Source organism: Phyllobates terribilis, unplaced genomic scaffold (genome assembly GCF_046119375.1).
Source record: "Phyllobates terribilis strain yellow unplaced genomic scaffold, ASM4611937v1 Scaffold_11__3_contigs__length_659146591, whole genome shotgun sequence".
NCBI lineage: Eukaryota > Metazoa > Chordata > Amphibia > Anura > Dendrobatidae > Phyllobates > Phyllobates terribilis.
Genome location: NW_027362771.1, coordinates 614,169,887 through 614,189,725, shown reverse-complemented (window position 1 = coordinate 614,189,725; position 19,839 = coordinate 614,169,887). Strand labels below are relative to the sequence as shown.

Here is a 19,839-nt window from a genome sequence, read left to right as displayed (position 1 = left end):
TATATTCTTGTACATAGGGGGCAGTATTATAGTAGTTATATTCTTGTACATAGGGGGCAGTATTATAGTAGTTATATTCTTGTACATAGAGGCAGTATTATAGTAGTTATATTCTTGTACATAGGGGGCAGTATTATAGTAGTTATATTCTTGTACATAGGGGCAGTATTATAGTAGTTATATTCTTGTACATAGAGGCAGTATTATAGTAGTTATATTCTTGTACATAGGGGGCAGTATTATAGTAGTTATATTCTTGTACATAGGGGGCAGTATTATAGTAGTTATATTCTTGTACATAGGGGGCAGTATTATAGTAGTTATATTCTTGTACATAGGGGGCAGTATTATAGTAGTTATATTCTTGTACATAGGGGGCAGTATTATAGTAGTTATATTCTTGTACATAGGGGGCAGTATTATAGTAGTTATATTCTTGTACATAGGGGGCAGTATTATAGTAGTTATATTCTTGTACATAGGGGGCAGTATTATAGTAGTTATATTCTTGTACATAGGGGGCAGTATTATAGTAGTTATATTCTTGTACATAGGGGGCAGTATTATAGTAGTTATATTCTTGTACATAGGGGGCAGTATTATAGTAGTTATATTCTTGTACATAGGGGGCAGTATTATAGTAGTTATATTCTTGTACATAGGGGCAGTATTATAGTTTTCTGTTCTCTTTAGGTCCCTCTCTTTGCCTGTGGTGCAGGTTTTCTGGATGTGGAGAACATTGCTTTGTTGATGTGAAGCTCAGTCTGCTACAAACACTATAAATAAAGCCGCCATACCTGTTACTTGCGTTTCCTCGGAGGTTTGTGTTTTGCACACTGGTGGACTCGCTCCTCGCATTATACCGCACACTTATGAAATAAAGACTCTACACGAGATTATATATGGAGCATACATGGCGGTTTCTTCATTGTCAGTCGCAGGGAGAACACCTTTATACATCAGACCAAATGTGCAAAATGTTTTATTATATATTTCTAAATCATTTATGTACAGTATTGATAGGGTTAACAGAAACCCCAGAGGTCGTCCCCTACAGGTGGGAGCTGTACGTGGCCCCTCTTACACCTCGTGCTCTGATGCAGGATTACACAGCACAAGCGCTGGGAGCAATGAGGGCGGACACAGGAGGGGACGACAGTCCAGAGCGGCTGGAGACCCCCACGTTCATCACTGCATCATCACCGTAACCAGTGCCGACACATTATCCGAAGAGGCCGGGATCATGGAGCCGAAGACTGCAGAGGAGACGCCGGAAATCATCAACCGTCCACACAGGAGAGTCAGATGCCCCGGGGACAGGAATACTGCTACTGGCCGCACTGCAGAGAGAGAGAGAGATCAGAGTCACACCCTGCAGGGGGAGGAGACTCATAGCTCCTCCTATCTGTATCACCCTGCAGGGGGAGGAGACTCATAGCTCCTCCTATCTGTATCACCCTGCAGGGGGAGGAGACTCATAGCTCCTCCTATCTGTATCACCCTGCAGGGGGAAGAGACTCATAGCTCCTCCTATCTGTATCACCCTGCAGGGGGAGGAGACTCATAGCTCCTCCTATCTGTATCACCCTGCAGGGGGAGGAGACTCATAGCTCCTCCTATCTGTATCACCCTGCAGGGGGAGGAGACTCATAGCTCCTCCTATCTGTATCACCCTGCAGGGAGAGGAGACTCATAGCTCCTCCTATCTGTATCACCCTGCAGGGGGTGGAGACTCATAGCTCCTCCTATCTGTATCACCCTGCAGGGGGTGGAGACTCATAGCTCCTCCTATCTGTATCACCCTGCAGGGGGTGGAGACTCATAGCTCCTCCTATCTGTATCACCCTGCAGGGGGTGGAGACTCATAGCTCCTCCTATCTGTATCACCCTGCAGGGGGAGGAGACTCATAGCTCCTCCTATCTGCATCACCCTGCAGGGGGAGGAGACTCATAGCTCCTCCTATCTGCATCACCCTGCAGGGGGAGGAGACTCATAGCTCCTCCTATCTGTATCACTCTGCAGGGGGTGGAGACTCATAGCTCCTCCTATCTGTATCACCCTGCAGGGGGAGGAGACTCATAGCTCCTCCTATCTGTATCACCCTGCAGGGGGAGGAGACTCATAGCTCCTCCTATCTGTATCACCCTGCAGGGGAAGGAGACTCATAGCTCCTCCTATCTGTATCACCCTGCAGGGGAAGGAGACTCATAGCTCCTCCTATCTGTATCACCCTGCAGGGGGAGGAGACTCATAGCTCCTCCTATCTGTATCACCCTGCAGGGGAAGGAGACTCATAGCTCCTCCTATCTGTATCACCCTGCAGGGGAAGGAGACTCATAGCTCCTCCTATCTGTATCACCCTGCAGGGGGAGGAGACTCATAGCTCCTCCTATCTGTATCACCCTGCAGGGGGAGGAGACTCATAGCTCCTCCTATCTGTATCACCCTGCAGGGGGAGGAGACTCATAGCTCCTCCTATCTGTATCACCCTGCAGGGGGAGGAGACTCATAGCTCCTCCTATCTGTATCACCCTGCAGGGGGAGGAGACTCATAGCTCCTCCTATCTGTATCACCCTGCAGGGGAAGGAGACTCATAGCTCCTCCTATCTGTATCACCCTGCAGGGGAAGGAGACTCATAGCTCCTCCTATCTGTATCACCCTGCAGGGGGAGGAGACTCATAGCTCCTCCTATCTGTATCACCCTGCAGGGGGAGGAGACTCATAGCTCCTCCTATCTGTATCACCCTGCAGGGGGAGGAGGCTCATAGCTCCTCCTATCTGTATCACCCTGCAGGGGGAGGAGACTCATAGCTCCTCCTATCTGTATCACCCTGCAGGGGAAGGAGACTCATAGCTCCTCTTATCTGTATCACGTTGCAGGGGAGGAGACTCAGCTCCTCCTATCTGTATCACCCTGCAGGGGGAGGAGACTCATAGCTCCTCCTATGTGTCACTTACTCGGTAAGTACAGGGTCATTGAAGGTCACCAGGAGGTCGGTGTTGTGCTGCTGTATACGGAGGAGCCCCATATGCATCATCACCGTATTCTGAGCCTGAGGAGGAAAAAGTATTAAATATAAATGAGAATCACACCAGGATTATTCTCCAACGTCTGTACGAAACAAAAACTACAATCCCCATCATGGCGGCCAGGCTGGGAGTTGCAGTTCCCGTCTTACCATCATGGCGGCCAGGCTGGGAGTTGCAGTTCCCGTCTTACCATCATGGCGGCCAGGCTGGGAGTTGCAGTTCCCGTCTTACCATCATGGCGGCCAGGCTGGGAGTTGCAGTTCCCCTCTTACCATCATGGCGGCCAGGCTGGGAGTTGCAGTTCCCCTCTTACCATCATGGCGGCCAGGCTGGGAGTCGCAGTTCCCCTCTTACCATCATGGCGGCCAGGCTGGGAGTCGCAGTTCCCCTCTTACCATCATGGCGGCCAGGCTGGGAGTCGCAGTTCCCCTCTTACCATCATGGCGGCCAGGCTGGGAGTCGCAGTTCCCGTCTTACCATCATGGCGGCCAGGCTGGCAGTCGTAGTTCCCCTCTTACCATCATGGCGGCCAGGCTGGCAGTCGCAGTTCCCCTCTTACCATCATGGCGGCCAGGCTGGCAGTCGCAGTTCCCCTCTTACCATCATGGCGGCCAGGCTGGCAGTCGCAGTTCCCCTCTTACCATCATGGCGGCCAGGCTGGGAGTCGCAGTTCCCCTCTTACCATCATGGCGGCCAGGCTGGGAGTCGCAGTTCCCCTCTTACCATCATGGCGGCCAGGCTGGGAGTCGCAGTTCCCCTCTTACCATCATGGCGGCCAGGCTGGGAGTCGCAGTTCCCCTCTTACCATCATGGCGGCCAGGCTGGGAGTCGCAGTTCCCCTCTTACCATCATGGCGGCCAGGCTGGGAGTCGCAGTTCCCCTCTTACCATCATGGCGGCCAGGCTGGGAGTCGCAGTTCCCCTCTTACCATCATGGCGGCCAGGCTGGGAGTCGCAGTTCCCCTCTTACCATCATGGCGGCCAGGCTGGGAGTCGCAGTTCCCCTCTTACCATCATGGCGGCCAGGCTTGGAGTCGCAGTTCCCCTCTTACCATCATGGCGGCCAGGCTGGGAGTCGCAGTTCCCCTCTTACCATCATGGCGGCCAGGCTGGGAGTCGCAGTTCCCCTCTTACCATCATGGCGGCCAGGCTGGGAGTCGCAGTTCCCGTCTTACCATCATGGCGGCCAGGCTGGGAGTCGCAGTTCCCGTCTTACCATCATGGCGGCCAGGCTGGGAGTCGCAGTTCCCGTCTTACCATCATGGCGGCCAGGCTGGGAGTCGCAGTTCCCGTCTTACCATCATGGCGGCCAGGCTGGGAGTCGCAGTTCCCGTCTTACCATCATGGCGGCCAGGCTGGGAGTCGCAGTTCCCGTCTTACCATCATGGCGGCCAGGCTGGGAGTCGCAGTTCCCGTCTTACCATCATGGCGGCCAGGCTGGGAGTCGCAGTTCCCGTCTTACCATCATGGCGGCCAGGCTGGGAGTCGCAGTTCCCGTCTTACCATCATGGCGGCCAGGCTGGGAGTCGCAGTTCCCGTCTTACCATCATGGCGGCCAGGCTGGGAGTCGCAGTTCCCGTCTTACCATCATGGCGGCCAGGCTGGGAGTCGCAGTTCCCGTCTTACCATCATGGCGGCCAGGCTGGGAGTCGCAGTTCCCCTCTTACCATCATGGCGGCCAGGCTGGGAGTCGCAGTTCCCCTCTTACCATCATGGCGGCCAGTCTGGGAGTCGCAGTCTCCCTCTTACCATCATGTCGGCCAGGCTGGGAGTTATAGTTCCTCTCATACACACCGTGCATTACTCACCCGCTTACTGAACTTGGAGACGATCTGGTGGCCGGTCAGCGTCCAGGCCCCGGAGCAGCGGGTGAGAGACAGCTGTGCCAGCGGCAGCGGCTCCACAGTCAGCACGTCCGCTCTGCCCTCGGCATCATTGCTGGCCGCAACATCCTCAAAGTGGTATCTACAGATAACACAAGGGGTTAAGAAAAGCGAGGAGCCACAGAGCTCTGCAGCGACATCTGGAGGCCAATGGGAGAACTACAACCTTCGGTCCCCACTTACCGAGCAGCATCGGGGTCCGACACCCCCCACTGATATTCCAGCAGCTCCACAACGATGCTCTGGTCAGTGCGAGGGTGGACGAAGACCTCCTGGTTGTCAGGGATCTCCCGGAGGTCACTGTGCGGAGATAATAAAGATAAAAGGTCACACATGGCCCCCTGGCAGGCCTGGTATGCCTGGTCTACACAGCCCCCCCCCCCCCCGGTATACGGGGCAGCAGGCCTCGTCTACACAGCCCCCCCCCCCCCCCCGGTATACGGGGCAGCAGGCCTCGTCTACACAGCCCCCCCCCCCCCCGGTATACGGGGCAGCAGGCCTCGTCTACACAGCCCCCCCCCCCCCGGTATACGGGGCAGCAGGCCTCGTCTACACAGCCCCCCGTATAGAGAGCAGGCCTCGTCTACACAGCCCCCCGTATAGAGAGCAGGCCTCGTCTACACAGCCCCCCGTATAGAGAGCAGGCCTCGTCTACACAGCCCCCCGTATAGAGAGCAGGCCTCGTCTACACAGCCCCCCGTATAGAGAGCAGGCCTCGTCTACACAGCCCCCCGTATAGAGAGCAGGCCTCGTCTACACAGCCCCCCGTATAGAGAGCAGGCCTCGCATACACAGCCCCCCGTATAGAGAGCAGGCCTCGCATACACAGCCCCCCGTATAGAGAGCAGGCCTCGCATACACAGCCCCCCGTATAGAGAGCAGGCCTCGCATACACAGCCCCCCGTATAGAGAGCAGGCCTCGCATACACAGCCCCCCGTATAGAGAGCAGGCCTCGCATACACAGCCCCCCGTATAGAGAGCAGGCCTCGCATACACAGCCCCCCGTATAGAGAGCAGGCCTCGCATACACAGCCCCCCGTATAGAGAGCAGGCCTCGCATACACAGCCCCCCGTATAGAGAGCAGGCCTCGCATACACAGCCCCTCGTATAGAGAGCAGGCCTCGCATACACAGCCCCTCGTATAGAGAGCAGGCCTCGCATACACAGCCCCTCGTATAGAGAGCAGGCCTCGCATACACAGCCCCTCGTATAGAGAGCAGGCCTCGCATACACAGCCCCTCGTATAGAGAGCAGGCCTCGCATACACAGCCCCTCGTATAGAGAGCAGGCCTCGCATACACAGCCCCTCGTATAGAGAGCAGGCCTCGCATACACAGCCCCTCGTATAGAGAGCAGGCCTCGCATACACAGCCCCCCGTATAGAGAGCAGGCCTCGCATACACAGCCCCCCGTATAGAGAGCAGTCCTCGTATACACAGCCCCCCGTATAGAGAGCAGGCCTCGTATACACAGCCCCCCGTATAGAGAGCAGGCCTCGTATACACAGCCCCCCGTATAGAGAGCAGGCCTCGTATACACAGCCCCCCCGTATAGAGAGCAGGCCTCGTATACACAGCCCCTCGTATAGAGAGCAGGCCTCGCATACACAGCCCCTCGTATAGAGAGCAGGCCTCGTATACACAGCCCCCCGTATAGAGAGCAGGCCTCGTATACACAGCCCCCCGTATAGAGAGCAGGCCTCGCATACACAGCCCCTCGTATAGAGAGCAGGCCTCGCATACACAGCCCCTCGTATAGAGAGCAGGCCTCGTATACACAGCCCCTCGTATAGAGAGCAGGCCTCGTATACACAGCCCCTCGTATAGAGAGCAGGCCTCGTATACACAGCCCCTCGTATAGAGAGCAGGCCTCGTATACACAGCCCCCCCGTATAGAGAGCAGGCCTCGTATACACAGCCCCCCCGTATAGAGAGCAGGCCTCGCATACACAGCCCCCCGTATAGAGAGCAGGCCTCGTATACACAGCCCCTCGTATAGAGAGCAGGCCTCGTATACACAGCCCCCCCGTATAGAGAGCAGGCCTCGCATACACAGCCCCTCGTATAGAGAGCAGGCCTCGTATACACAGCCCCCCCGTATAGAGAGCAGGCCTCGTATACACAGCCCCTCGTATAGAGAGCAGGCCTCGTATACACAGCCCCCCCGTATAGAGAGCAGGCCTCGTATACACAGCCCCTCGTATAGAGAGCAGGCCTCGTCTACACAGCCCCCCGTATAGAGAGCAGGCCTCGTATACACAGCCCCCCGTATAGAGAGCAGGCCTCGTATACACAGCCCCCCGTATAGAGAGCAGGCCTCGTATACACAGCCCCTCGTATACACCTCCTGAGCGCCCCCAGTATACACACATTATTATACAGACGTGTATCTCTTCTACCTGACATCCTGTACGCTGGGGGGCAGCACTGCAGACATTGCTCCTCCGAAGAGCGGCCGCTGATCTGAGGCGCCTTCCATTCTGTCACTTCTGGCGGATAACAACTCCCAGCAAATACCTCTTCTAACAAATTCACCTCCAAACTACATTTACCGTGAAGCACCAGGAGCAGCGATATCTACTTCCGGTGTGAGAACGTCTTACCGTAATCATTGTATTACACAACCATTGAATTAATTGTGGATCCTATTTGCTCTGGAACACTTTTAGAAATATTACGGTAAATTGTTAGTTACTTCGTGAACAGTTTGCGGCAAGCGTGGCTTGTACGCATGCGCATTTACGTTTATGAAACCCTCAGCTTAGGCGTGTCAAGGACACTGCACATGCGCGTTTCGATTTTATTGGAGCTTATAATGTCATAATTTTACTTATCTTATCTAATACACTTCAGTTTGTCTTTCCCCACATACCATAAGGGGGCATTCACACTGCATTTCCCCCACATACCATAAGGGGGCGTTCACACTGCATTTCCCCCACATACCATAAGGGGGCGTTCAAACTGCATTTTCCCCACATACCATAAGGGGGCGTTCACACTGCATTTCCCCCACATACCATAAGGGGGCGTTCACACTGCATTTTTCCCACATACCATAAGGGGGCGTTCACACTGCATTTATCACCCATATACCATAAGGGGGCGTTCACACTGCATTTATCACCCATATACCATAAGGGGGCATTCACACTGCATTTCCCCCACATACCATAAGGGGGCATTCACACTGCATTTCCCCCACATACCATAAGGGGGCGTTCACACTGCATTTCCCCCACATACCATAAGGGGGCGTTGACACTGCATTTATCACCCATATACCATAAGGGGATGTTCACACTGCATTTCCCCCACATACCATAAGGGGGCGTTCACACTGCATTTCCCCCACATACCATAAGGGGACGTTCACACTGCATTTCTCCCACATACCATAAGGGGGCGTTGACACTGCATTTATCACCCATATACCATAAGGGGGAGTTCACACTGCATTTATCACCCATATACCATAAGGGGGCGTTCACGCTGCATTTCCCCCACATATCATAAGGGAGTGTTCACACTGCATTTCCCCCACATACCATAAGGGGGCGTTCACGCTGCATTTCCCCCACATACCATAAGGGGATGTTCACACTGCATTTCCCCCACATACCATAAGGGGGCGTTGACACTGCATTTATCACCCACATACCATAAGGGGGCGTTCACACTGCATTTCCCCCATATACCATAAGGGGGCGTTGACACTGCATTTATCACCCATATACCATAAGGGGGCGTTCACGCTGCATTTCTCCCATATACCATAAGGGGGAGTTCACGCTGCATTTCCCCCATATACCATAAGGGGGCGTTCACACTGCATTTCCTCCATATACCATAAGGGGGTGTTCACGCTGCATTTCCCCCACATACCATAAGGGGGCGTTCACGCTGCATTTCCCCCACATACCATAAGGGGGCGTTCACGCTGCATTTCCCCCACATACCATAAGGGGACGTTCACACTGCATTTCCCCCATATACCATAAGGGGGCGTTCACACTGCATTTCCCCCATATACCATAAGGGGGCGTTCACACTGCATTTCCCCACATACCATAAGTGGGCATTCACACTGCATTTCCCCCACATACCATAAGGGGGCGTTCACGCTGCATTTCCCCCACATACCATAAGGGGGCGTTCACGCTGCATTTCCCCCACATACCATAAGGGGGCGTTCACGCTGCATTTCCCCCATATACCATAAGGGGGCGTTCACACTGCATTTCCCCCACATACCATAAGGGGGCGTTCACACTGCATTTCCCCCATATACCATAAGGGGGTGTTCACGCTGCATTTCTCCCACATACCATAAGGGGGCGTTCACGTTGCATTTCTACCACATACCATAAGGGGGCGCTGACATTTTCTTGATGAATGCGCTTTCGGAATCCTCCTTTTCTCTGGCTGTTTTTCTTCCTGTTTTTTCCTTTGTGTTTTTCTTCCTGTTTTTTCCTGTGTTTTTTCTTCCTGTTTTTTCCTTTGTGTTTTTCTTCCTGTTTTTTCCTTTGTGTTTTTCTTCCTGTTTTTTCCTGTGTTTTTTCTTCCTGTTTTTTCCTTTGTGTTTTTCTTCCTGTTTTTTCCTGTGTTTTTCTTCCTGTTTTTTCCTTTGTGTTTTTCTTCCTGCTTTTTCCTGTGTTTTTTCTTCCTGTTTTTTCCTTTGTGTTTTTCTTCCTGTTTTTTCCTGTGTTTTTTCTTCCTGTTTTTTCCTTTGTGTTTTTCTTGCCGCTCGTTTGTTTTCCATCATTTGTTTTTACCCGATAATAAATAAGCCGAATCTTATTTCCGTTTTGTGAGAGGTTTTTCCTACATTTTTAGGAAAGAAACTGCTGAAAAAAACTCAGAAAAAGACACAGTGTGAACACGCCCAAGGCTGCAAACAGAGCTGGTTCAGTGCGCGACAGTTTAACCCCCGATATGCTGCGGCCAATCATGACAGCAGCAGTTAAACGGTTAGAAATAAGGAAAGGTGTCTCTTCTGATGCCAATGGGTGATTTCATGTTTGGTTGGGGGGGGGGGCAATTTTGTGACTTTAGTTTAAAAAGAAAGAGAAAAATATTTTTTTTATTCCAAGAACTTGGAGCAAAAAAAAACAAAAAAAAAAAAAGACAAAAGAAATAAAAATGATTAAATAAATAAAAATTAAATGATAAATTGTCTCCGGTGTTTTCTTAAAGTGGTGAAAAACAGTGAATTTTCTGGAGGAAACGCTCTGTTTTCGGGGAGTTTTTGGACTTTTTCGTTTCCTGATTTTGGAGATTCTTTGTCCCGGTGGCTTTGTTTTTTTTAAGCCTTTGGATCGGACTCATTTGGGAGCTGGCTTCTAAAAAAAACGCCTGGTGGGAAGAAAAAAAGACTCCAAAGATCGACCGTGAACGGCAAAGTGATTTTGCCATAGAAAACAGCAGGAGGGGTCTGTGAAGCGTTTTTTTTAGAGATTTTTTATGCTTTTTTTCCCCAAAACACCTCCATATGTGCGGAACCTAATGATAAAAACGTCACATAAAAAACAAGAATCGCACAACACGATCCACAAAAAAGTAGAAATAAAGTTACGTGTCTCGGATGGCGGGAAAAATCGAAAGTAAAGAAGGGACCAATCAGATTCTGTCACCCAAGGGCCCGCATGAACCGGGAGGGGGCCCCAAACTCCGTCATCAAGCATAATCTGTGGGAAATCGCCATGGCGATGCGGGGTCCGCCTGTTGTCGCCTATATTACTAGTGTGGGGGATTCCTGTGATATCGTGACTGGGCAGACATCGTCCCATGGGAAGACACAGCCGTGCGTTTCCCTGGAAACGTGTATAATGGCGCCCCGGCCTAAGGAGGCATTCACACCCTGCGGCGTCGACCACATCGGTCAGCAGCCATGGAAACCCCAGACTGTGTCACCATATATCGCCGCGGCTTTTCACCACACGGATTTATCAGGGGCTACATAAAATAAAGCGGCCCTTGGGTCACGTGTAGGTGTGGTGCCCTCGCTCGCTGCCATTGGAGCCGTCAGTCCCTGATCAGTAATTAGTGGCCATGATTGTGGTCACCTGGCTGCTCGTTATAAGAGGCCCCCGGACAGCGCACCATTGTCCTGCCTGGCTTTTTAATACTGGCTTGTGGCTCCTGACCGGGTGCCATAGTCATGTACTTTACGCTCCTTGTTGGGTAGGTGTCATTGGTCTGCAGTGAGTGGATTGTTGTGGTACTACAAGTCTCAGCAGTTGTGTAGTGTTGCTTCTTTTGCTCTGTGGTTGGTGCCTCTGCACAGTACCACTCTGCACAGTACCACTCTGCACAGTACCACTCTGCACAGTACCACTCTGCACAGTACCACTCTGCACAGTACCACTCTGCACAGTACCACTCTGCACAGTACCACTCTGCACAGTACCACTCTGCACAGTACCACTCTGCAGTCTTCTCTCTTGTGCTGGTACTACAGGCTCTGCTTGGTACTGACTGTCTGCAGCGTTCATCTAGACTGCACAGTACCTCTGCATTGCATTGTGCAGCCCGTACTCGCCACCACTGCTGATCTGACCATGTAGTCTGGCATTCTTACTACTTCTCCATACCTATATCTGTTGGCTCCATAGTAGGGGTGCGCACAGTACAATGTCTTGGGGTTTCATTAACCTGATTGCCTCTTGGTTTTAGAGTGACGTTGCTCTCTCTGAGCGCCCCTTTGTTGGCACAACCCCTGAGTTTCCCTTCGGGTAAGTTAAAATATTCTGCCTTTAAGCCCAAATCCTACTATGTATCTGGGGGTCCTTGATGTTAGAGAACTTCCCGTATGGCGCATGGATGTAGCCTTGGCCAGGTTAGAATTGATTGGAGGACCCAAGCAGTTTCCCCTATTTGCAGGTAGACTTGAAGGGGACTTTTAAAGTCACTGCTCCCCCAGTCCCACACTGTCATGGTGTGGCCGTCTTGGTATGTCATGGTGTGGCCGTCTTGGTATGTCATGGTGTGGCCGTCTTGGTATGTCATGGTCAGGATTGTAGATATGCCAACCTGAGCGGTCTTATGCATAGTGTAGAGACTGCAACCTTTGCTTTGTGGGGAGTTGTCTAGAGAATTGAGAAATGGGTGTCCTGCTTTGAGTTGGAAAGGTGCTAATGCCTTCCTATTTTAGCAGAGGGACCCAAGGTCAAGGTCTTAAAAATAAAACCAGACAACCCATAGATGTGGTGTTTGTTACTCTATTGATGTGAATGTGGGGCTGACCTGCAATACGCCAGATGACCTGTAACCACTGTTTTTGGCAAACCGATAGAGGCATCTTGGAAGATCTTAACATGGCCTCCTTCTAGTTGTCCTAACACAAGAGGTGCAGATCTAAAGTTGCTGTGCATGTTCTTGTCTGTACTCCTCCTGACCATGTCTTGTGTAGGTGTCCTCCAAACAGAATGTCGGACGCGTTCGTTCTGGATCTTGGTGGACAAAGCTTTCTTGGTGTCAAAGCAGTGGCAGCTAGAGGCGTTGAGTAAGTTGACTGTCCACATCTTAGTTTGGCAGACCTCTCCACGTTGCATTCTCACATTCTCCTCCTTTGTTGCAGATGATACTGGTTTCCCAGACGTGATGCAGACAAACCGGGCGACGCAGTGTGGCTACACTATCACCAAAGATGTGTACGACAATGTGGAAGTCAGGATTTCCTTCCTTGGCTGCTGGGTGAAAAATATAGTAAGTTTCCATCCTTCAGAAGGCCTCCAACTATGTTGGTATCTACATGAGCCTGACTGGGAGATCTTCTCGCCACCTCATCCTTCCTCCTGGATTGTTTTCAGAATGACCAGCAGTTTACGGTCACCGTGCAATTCAGGGTAACCCAAAGTGGCCGTCTCGGACTCTATCCCGTCTCCATGTCGTGCATCCCTGATGCCTGGGACGTGAGGGAGATTGCCTGTGAGGAGAACTACATGGAGGTAAGACCTACACATTGTGGATAACCAGGATGGAACTCAAATCCCTTGTTCACTTCATGACCCTTATTGTGGTCACCAGATGTCATAACTAGTCCTTATAGTTTGACTTGTTTCCTTATTGGCTTGTTATGATTTTTCTCTGGTTTCCAGGTGTCTGTTACAAGGATTATACCACCGGCCATCTTAAAAATAATTAATCTATCTGGACCTGTGGTGAGTGGGGTTCTTTATTGGTATTGACCTACCTGGCCACTCTGCTCATAAACCTTCTTGGAACTACTGTAGATGGGGGGGATATTTCTTCATCTTCATGCTTATCCACTACTTGGTGACTCTGTAGTCACAGTGGCTCCTAACTTTGGTACTGTGTCCATATTTCAGATAATCTGGTAGGGTTAAGAATCTTTTAAGGCAAACATCTTGGCTGTATGTCCTCTTGACATTCCCAAAAGTCAATTTTTTTTTTAAAAAACTAAATTAATATTTTCCCTCAAAAAAAAAATTATGCAGGTTAGCATATCTCAGAGGTGGCAAGTTTGGTTCAACAACTCGAATGTACCTATTCCAGCCCAAGATGCCATCAATAAAGGCTATGGGGTCAATGCAACAGTGACTAGAGTTCTCTTCAGGTCCCCATATGTCACCCCCGAGTCTCAAATTGTTGAGGTAGGAGGATATACCCAGGGTGTCAAAGGGTCAACCACATGGTCATGATGGGTTTGACACGTTTTGGTCTAATTCTCTGCAGCTTGGTAACTTTCATCTTGATGTCGTCGCGAGCAATATGTTGTATTCTCAAACGCTCCTCCGGATCATCGTGGACACTACAATTGCTTGTCCTAACGGTAATGACGTGGAATCTAAAGCTGCTTGGTGGTCTGGTAATGAACATGTCTTACAACTAACGTTCTCCATTCCGTACAGATCCTCCTGTGTTCACAGACAGCGCACTCTCCTGGTTCTCTCCAGCGGTCCTCAGCCCTCTAATCACTGGAGGCTTCACTACAAATGAACTTGCTATGGGGGTCAATGGAAAGCTCTTAAACTCAACCCAACTTGCAGCATACAAGTACATTTTGCGTTATGACTTTAATGAGGTGGAGGTTACTGTGCCATATGGAGCTCCTGGGGGCTATGTAGAGGTTGGTGGTAGAACATTTTGAATACTAAAAATTTCCATGTGGTGGTTATTCGTGTGATGCTTACAAAATCTACAACTTCAGCAGTGGCTGGATTAGGAGTCATATATGTCTCCAGCCTTAACTTGTACAGTAATCCTAAAGTTTTTACATATGCAGTTGGGGAGTAGCTTTAGTGTATGTCTGGGTTTTAGGATTTGCTAATCTGCAAGCTTTTGGTTTGGCTCCTAAATCTGGTAAGACCCTTTTTTTAAGAGATCAATATTGATTTAGGATTGCTACCTCCAGTAGGTGGCATTAAAATCCTTATTTCCCAGGGGAGTCTAGAAGTCCCACTACTCCAGCTTGGCTTCCTCCACAAGGAAAACTTTTACCTGTATATATCTCTCATACACTGTTCCAGAAGTCTAGCTGTTCTTCGGGATCTCTTGCCTTTTTTACTTGATTAGAATTCAAAAAGTTCAAGCTTTCGTTCTTCAAAACGGCTCCTCATATACACGTCGACCATAAGTTTCTTCAACTATAGACATTCTGAGACTCTTCTTGCCTTTTCAGAGTGATATCGTGAATAACACTTACACGACCGAGTACAGAATCCACCTCCTCCTTCAGCGCCAGTGGTTGGGCATCAATGAAGATGACTCTACCACACATACATCTTACAAGCCAATCATTGCCCCAAAGGTTGTACATGTTCCTGTGTTTCTGAACCGTAAGTATGAGCCTTGTATCAGTTGAAATTAGTCTCTGGCGATCTCTTGGCCTCTGGGGCATGAAGACTGAGGTTGACTAAGCCTCCAATTCTCTTCTAGACACCATTAAAGAGGATGGCTACTTCAATGTGTCCCTGGGAAACTTCTACTCTGACATGAGTGTCAAGTCCTTCATAATCTACAGCGTTCCTCTTACCCTTGACGAATTGCCCAGGAGACAGATGACTATTGAGACTGCCGTTAATCCAAATGACACACGCGCCTTTTACCTTACAGTGCCCTTCTCGGACCCTGTTGTGGAACAGACGGTAGGAACTTCTAAGAGTGCTGGGATTGTTCTTGGACTGTCTGACCCTTTCCTCTTCAGCTCCGCCATAGTCTTGGGTGTTAGACCTGTTGTGACTTGTCATCAGTTGGTCCTTTCCTATAAAGGGTGACTATTGTGGTGTATGGGCTCATACTTGTTTTGTTCCTTAGTATCTTGGTGGTGCTAAAAGGAGATATAGGCTCTACGTGACCTACATCCTGCTCCTCCTGCCCCAGAACAAGAACTTGACATACTCTGGTGTGGTGGATTGTATAATTGAGGATGCTGGTAAGTGGTCGTTGTTTACCACCGTACTCTTCATACTTATATTTGACATGCATGATGCTTCACCTTCCAGTGCCACCAAGCATCACCAGTCACTGTGAAAACGATCGTCTGGTCATCAATGTGGAAAGGGGAAATATGGACAACTACTGGCTTCCATACATCCGGGAACTCCCTCTGAACAACGCCTTGATCACCTCTCAAAATATCATTGTCCAAAATTCAGTGACCGCTCTGGACATCGAGGTCCCGTATACTGCTGTTGGCTTGACCTACGAGGTAAATCCATTCTATAGAGTATAATGAACTATGGTTGATACCCAAAGTCTAGAACCTTATGTATGTGGCAGGGTGGCCCTCATAGGAGTGACTTGTGTACACTTGGCATCTAAAACTTTTCCAGATCTGGTAACTTACCACATCCATTGACAACTGCTGGAGAGCAGTGCTGTAAAGCAGCCTAAGGAGGTTGAGTAGATGTATGTCCCTTCTGATATGGTGTCTTGCAGGTAATCGGGTTGGACACGTCTGTCGCCAGCCTAAACTTCACATTTCGTCACAACGTAACTCAGGAAATAAAGTTCTCTCATGCCATCAGCTGCCCGTTCCCTACCCGGGGTCTACGTGAGTACTCTTATGACCACCTTAGGCTTTTGAAAGGCAATGTCTAACATGAGTCTCTTCATACCATAGTCTGCCTCTCCAATGGTACCATGATTGCAGTTGTCGACAGCACTGTCACCAAACCTGCATTTGATGCCCACAAAGCCCATCTGAGGGATCCCAACTGCACTCCCAGTGAGGCTACATCCGAGAAGGCTCTGTTCAGCTTTGCAGCCTATACATGTGGGACCACACGCCGGGTAAGATGGCATGGGTGTCTAGTGCTGAGAAAAAAAACTATCTTCAGGGGTCATGTAGCCTAAATTTAACCTTGACCAAAAGCAACTTGTAACCTATGAACTATGGGATCATCTCAAAGACAGAGATAAAACCCTTAGAGGGTATTTGGGGTGAAAGGCTCCACTGGGCTCTTGGGTCTCCAGAACCACCAGTCATCTACAAGCCTAACATGGCTGAGCAGGCTAGCTTGGTAAAACTATACTTCCTATTAAAGTCTAACCTTCCTGTTTCCAGTTTGACGGTGACTACCTGGTGTATGAGAACGAAGTGACTTTTGATCGCCAGGTCCTGTTTCCAGAACAACCCATCATTTCCAGGGATTCTTCCTATAGGTGATGGACTTCACTCATAAGTGATCTTTCTTGATCTAGTAGAGCCATCACTAACCTCCATGTCTCCTTCATTCTAGGCTGACTCTACGCTGCAGATACCCAATCAGAGATACCTTGTGGATCGGTGGCCAACATCGGAACGCCGTTTCTGGAATCGCCACATCTAGGGCAAAAGGTGGCTCTGATACTTTCTCCATAGTACTAGATATATCAACTTTAAATCAACTTGTTTGGCTCTCCATTCTCTTCTATGGAAGTAAAAACTGCAACTTTTTTTTTTCCTGCACTGGAGACTGACTCTGGTCCCACCTAGCGCACATTTATGCCATAATCTTGCGTTGTCTCCCTTCCCCCTAAACAAAAACTGAGCTTCTTTTCCATTTTAATGCAAAGTCTGTAACTCCTCCACATAGCTGGCTGTCCTGCTGGCCAGAAAGCACATTGCTCCGGGCTGTATTGACTTCTGAACGCTTCTCCTTTTTGGCTATGGCAACAGTGAGGAACACTTACACAAATCAGGGTGAGGAAAGCATTCAGGTCTTCAGGGAGGGCAGACCACCAAGGCTGTAGTGTATTAAAGTAATAGCTATGGAGAAAAATGCAACAGTAGGGAGATAAATCACACAGGCTGCATAGTGGCTGCATCTTGTACACTGGTCTTACTAGGGGCTATAGGCCCACATGTCACTGGGAGCAGGGGGAAAATCACTAACATGGGCAAGGATGGAAATAAAAAGTTGTTGCCTGGCACCAAACATGTATTGTTCAACAAGAGGTATCTCCTGCATCCACCCCTGAGGATCCATAGTTAGCTGATCACTGGTGGGGGGCTGGGTTTTTTTCAGAATGCACTAAAACCTGCTGTATACAGCTGGGTCCACTATACAGTGGTGGATGTCACAGCTCGCCTTCCTCCCCACTCCTTGATAGTCTGAGTCTATTGCTGCTAATGTACTTGTCAACTTACTGAGATACTTGAAACAAGCATTTGGAATATACCCAGTGGCCAATAACAATTGCCGAATTATCTCTTGAGATGGAAAATTAAACCATAGATTACTTTTTGACATTCTCATGGAATACACCACCTCATCTGTAACTAGTGCAGATCTCGGCCCATGGGTCTCCATGCACGTTACCTTCTGGCATGTCTACCCACTAACGTCTCTGGTGCCCATCGCTTTTGAGGTGCTCAGTTCATCTGTAGAATAGCAGTTGTCTTGAGGAAGGTTCAGGTTGTGTTTCTTTGCCTTCCAGTGTTGCGGAGGAGAGCCAGGCATCACATGGCTGATCTGAAACTTGCTAAAGGTAAGATGGGGTGGTGAAGAACCAAAAGGTCCATGATGTGGTGGCGTTGCTCCACCATCTTCCTCCTGCCTTGGGCGATCACTGAATGCTGTACCCACAGACGAGAGCTACACGGCCTTTTACCAGGATGGAGACTTCCCAGTATCGGTGCAGCCCACTGATGTCCTACACTTCCAGGCGGATGTGCAGAGTCCAGAACCCATGGCTGAGCTGAAGGATTGTTGGGCCACTACATTGCCCAACAAAAACGGCATGACACAATGGGAGCTGATCGTGGATGGGTGAGTAGACTTTGCATGTATCCTGCAAGTCGGTGATCCAAAGTGGACCATCTTCAGACAAGGAACTAACTTCAAAAGGGACTGTGGGGTTTTGCCCCAACTTACATTAACAAGGGGAATCCATGGGCAGGATGAGACTTTTGGCTTTTAATGGTTGCAGACGCTAATGCCATGTGACTCTGTAGACTGGGCTTCCACCTGGTTAGGCCTTGGTACCACCTTAGATTCTTCAGGTTGTACATCAATCCATTCGATTGGTGCCTATTGCTCAGGGACCAAGCCCATCTGGACACCATTGATCTTGGGACCAGAGCTCTGAAATGGAGCAGTGGCCCCACATGTGCGACCACTTGGTCTACAGCATTGCTGGGGAGATGGGTACAACGCTTGGCCACCTCCGCAGTGTAACAATGGCTCTAGTCTGCTAGGACTTTTCTTAACCCCCTCTTGTAGTTGCAATGATCCTTATTCTGGGTCACTAGTACTGTGATCTGCTTTCAGATGTGGTGTGGCGGCAGAAGACTTCTCCACTGATGTCCAGGCTTCTTCAGAACGGTCTCCCAGATTCAAGGTGAAACTTCAGGAACCCCCAATAAGTCAGGTAATAGAAGGGGCCTGGGGTGAGGGGGTGTAACTCCAAACTAAAACGCATTCAGCCATGAGTTCCTACTTTCCATTCAGCTCTCGATCTACTGCAACGTTATAATCTGTGATGCCATCACGCACCGCGAGAGCTGCACCAAAATCTGCAACCAGACTGAGCGCCTCATGGGTAAGCATGGACGCTTCACTTGCAACAGACTTTTAATTAGGAGTTCTGCTTCAGTAGATAATTGGCTCTTCTCTAGATAAAAGATCTGCCCCCCTGGCCATGGAGTTGGTATCTGCTGGCCCTGTCCAAATTGTGGGACATCAGAGTGGTGTCATGTATCAGCACATAGGTGAGTCATACCACACCTGACCACTAGAGGCACACATACTCATCAGATTAACAAATCCTTTATTTCCCTGCAGCCGGAGAGAAGTCGTGGTCTACATGGACCTGGGTGCTGCCGCTCGGCCTGGCCGTCATCTCTGCTTTTTTTGTTGGCGCAATCGTCCTCTCAGTTCGCCTCTTTACTAGATGAATAAAACCATTATATTTTCTAAAATGTCTTTGGTTTACTTTTTTTCTCCGTAAAGGACTCCAAACCTCCTGCATGGTCTCACTGTAGCCACCACTAGAGGGAGCTCACCACACTCCTCTATACAGCTCCCCCTAGTGGTGACTGCTGCCAAAATACACTTTTTTTTTTTTTTTTTAGCCACATCCAGTTTATTATACATAAAAGATATTCTCTTAATGTTTTACTATACTTAAGACATATTTTATTGTAATTGGAGAGATGGGAAGGGAAAGAAGGACAAAAGCAAGCTTTATTAAGGAGACGTAAATGGGTATATCCAAATCTAGACAAAAATACTTTTTTTTTTTTTTTTACCCTTGTAGGAAGAGCCATAACTTCTTTGTCAACTCTGCATCTCTCTATATGGAGGGGGAGAGGAAAAAAAAAATTTAGATCTTCATTTGATGTCTTTGAGGAAATGGTGTGTGTCCTTCTGGGGTAAACTGGCCGCCTTTATGGAACAGCTGCAGAGCTGAAAACACTTAACTTCCAGTTTGGACAGATTGGCTTCTAACGTTTTAGGCTAAATTTGTTAAAACC

The 19,839-nt window shown here is 49.5% G+C and overlaps 2 protein-coding genes across 2 annotated transcripts; one reads left to right on the top strand and one right to left on the bottom strand.

Moving 5' to 3' along the window:
• Window positions 1-966: 966 nt before the first annotated feature.
• On the bottom strand, window positions 967-7,613 carry RANGRF (RAN guanine nucleotide release factor). Its single transcript, XM_073651005.1, has 5 exons — window positions 7,316-7,613; window positions 5,099-5,215; window positions 4,841-4,997; window positions 2,962-3,056; window positions 967-1,340 (listed from the first exon to the last, which is right to left on the bottom strand). Exons 1-5 carry the CDS (start codon window positions 7,393-7,395, stop codon window positions 1,223-1,225), a joined length of 567 nt encoding a protein of 188 aa, XP_073507106.1. The 5' UTR covers window positions 7,396-7,613; the 3' UTR covers window positions 967-1,222.
• A 2,808-nt stretch (window positions 7,614-10,421) lies between these two features.
• Window positions 10,422-19,260, top strand: LOC141167393 (uncharacterized). The gene is made up of 23 exons (XM_073654800.1): window positions 10,422-10,519; window positions 11,592-11,650; window positions 12,328-12,420; window positions 12,496-12,623; window positions 12,728-12,865; window positions 13,016-13,078; window positions 13,376-13,531; window positions 13,614-13,710; window positions 13,790-14,007; window positions 14,560-14,716; window positions 14,817-15,025; window positions 15,195-15,312; window positions 15,383-15,588; window positions 15,819-15,933; window positions 16,003-16,172; window positions 16,447-16,544; window positions 16,622-16,800; window positions 17,802-17,852; window positions 17,953-18,133; window positions 18,635-18,734; window positions 18,815-18,905; window positions 18,982-19,074; window positions 19,154-19,260. The coding sequence occupies exons 1-23, from the start codon at window positions 10,422-10,424 to the stop codon at window positions 19,258-19,260; spliced, it is 2,925 nt and encodes a 974-aa protein (XP_073510901.1).
• The last annotated feature ends 579 nt before the right edge of the window (window positions 19,261-19,839 follow it).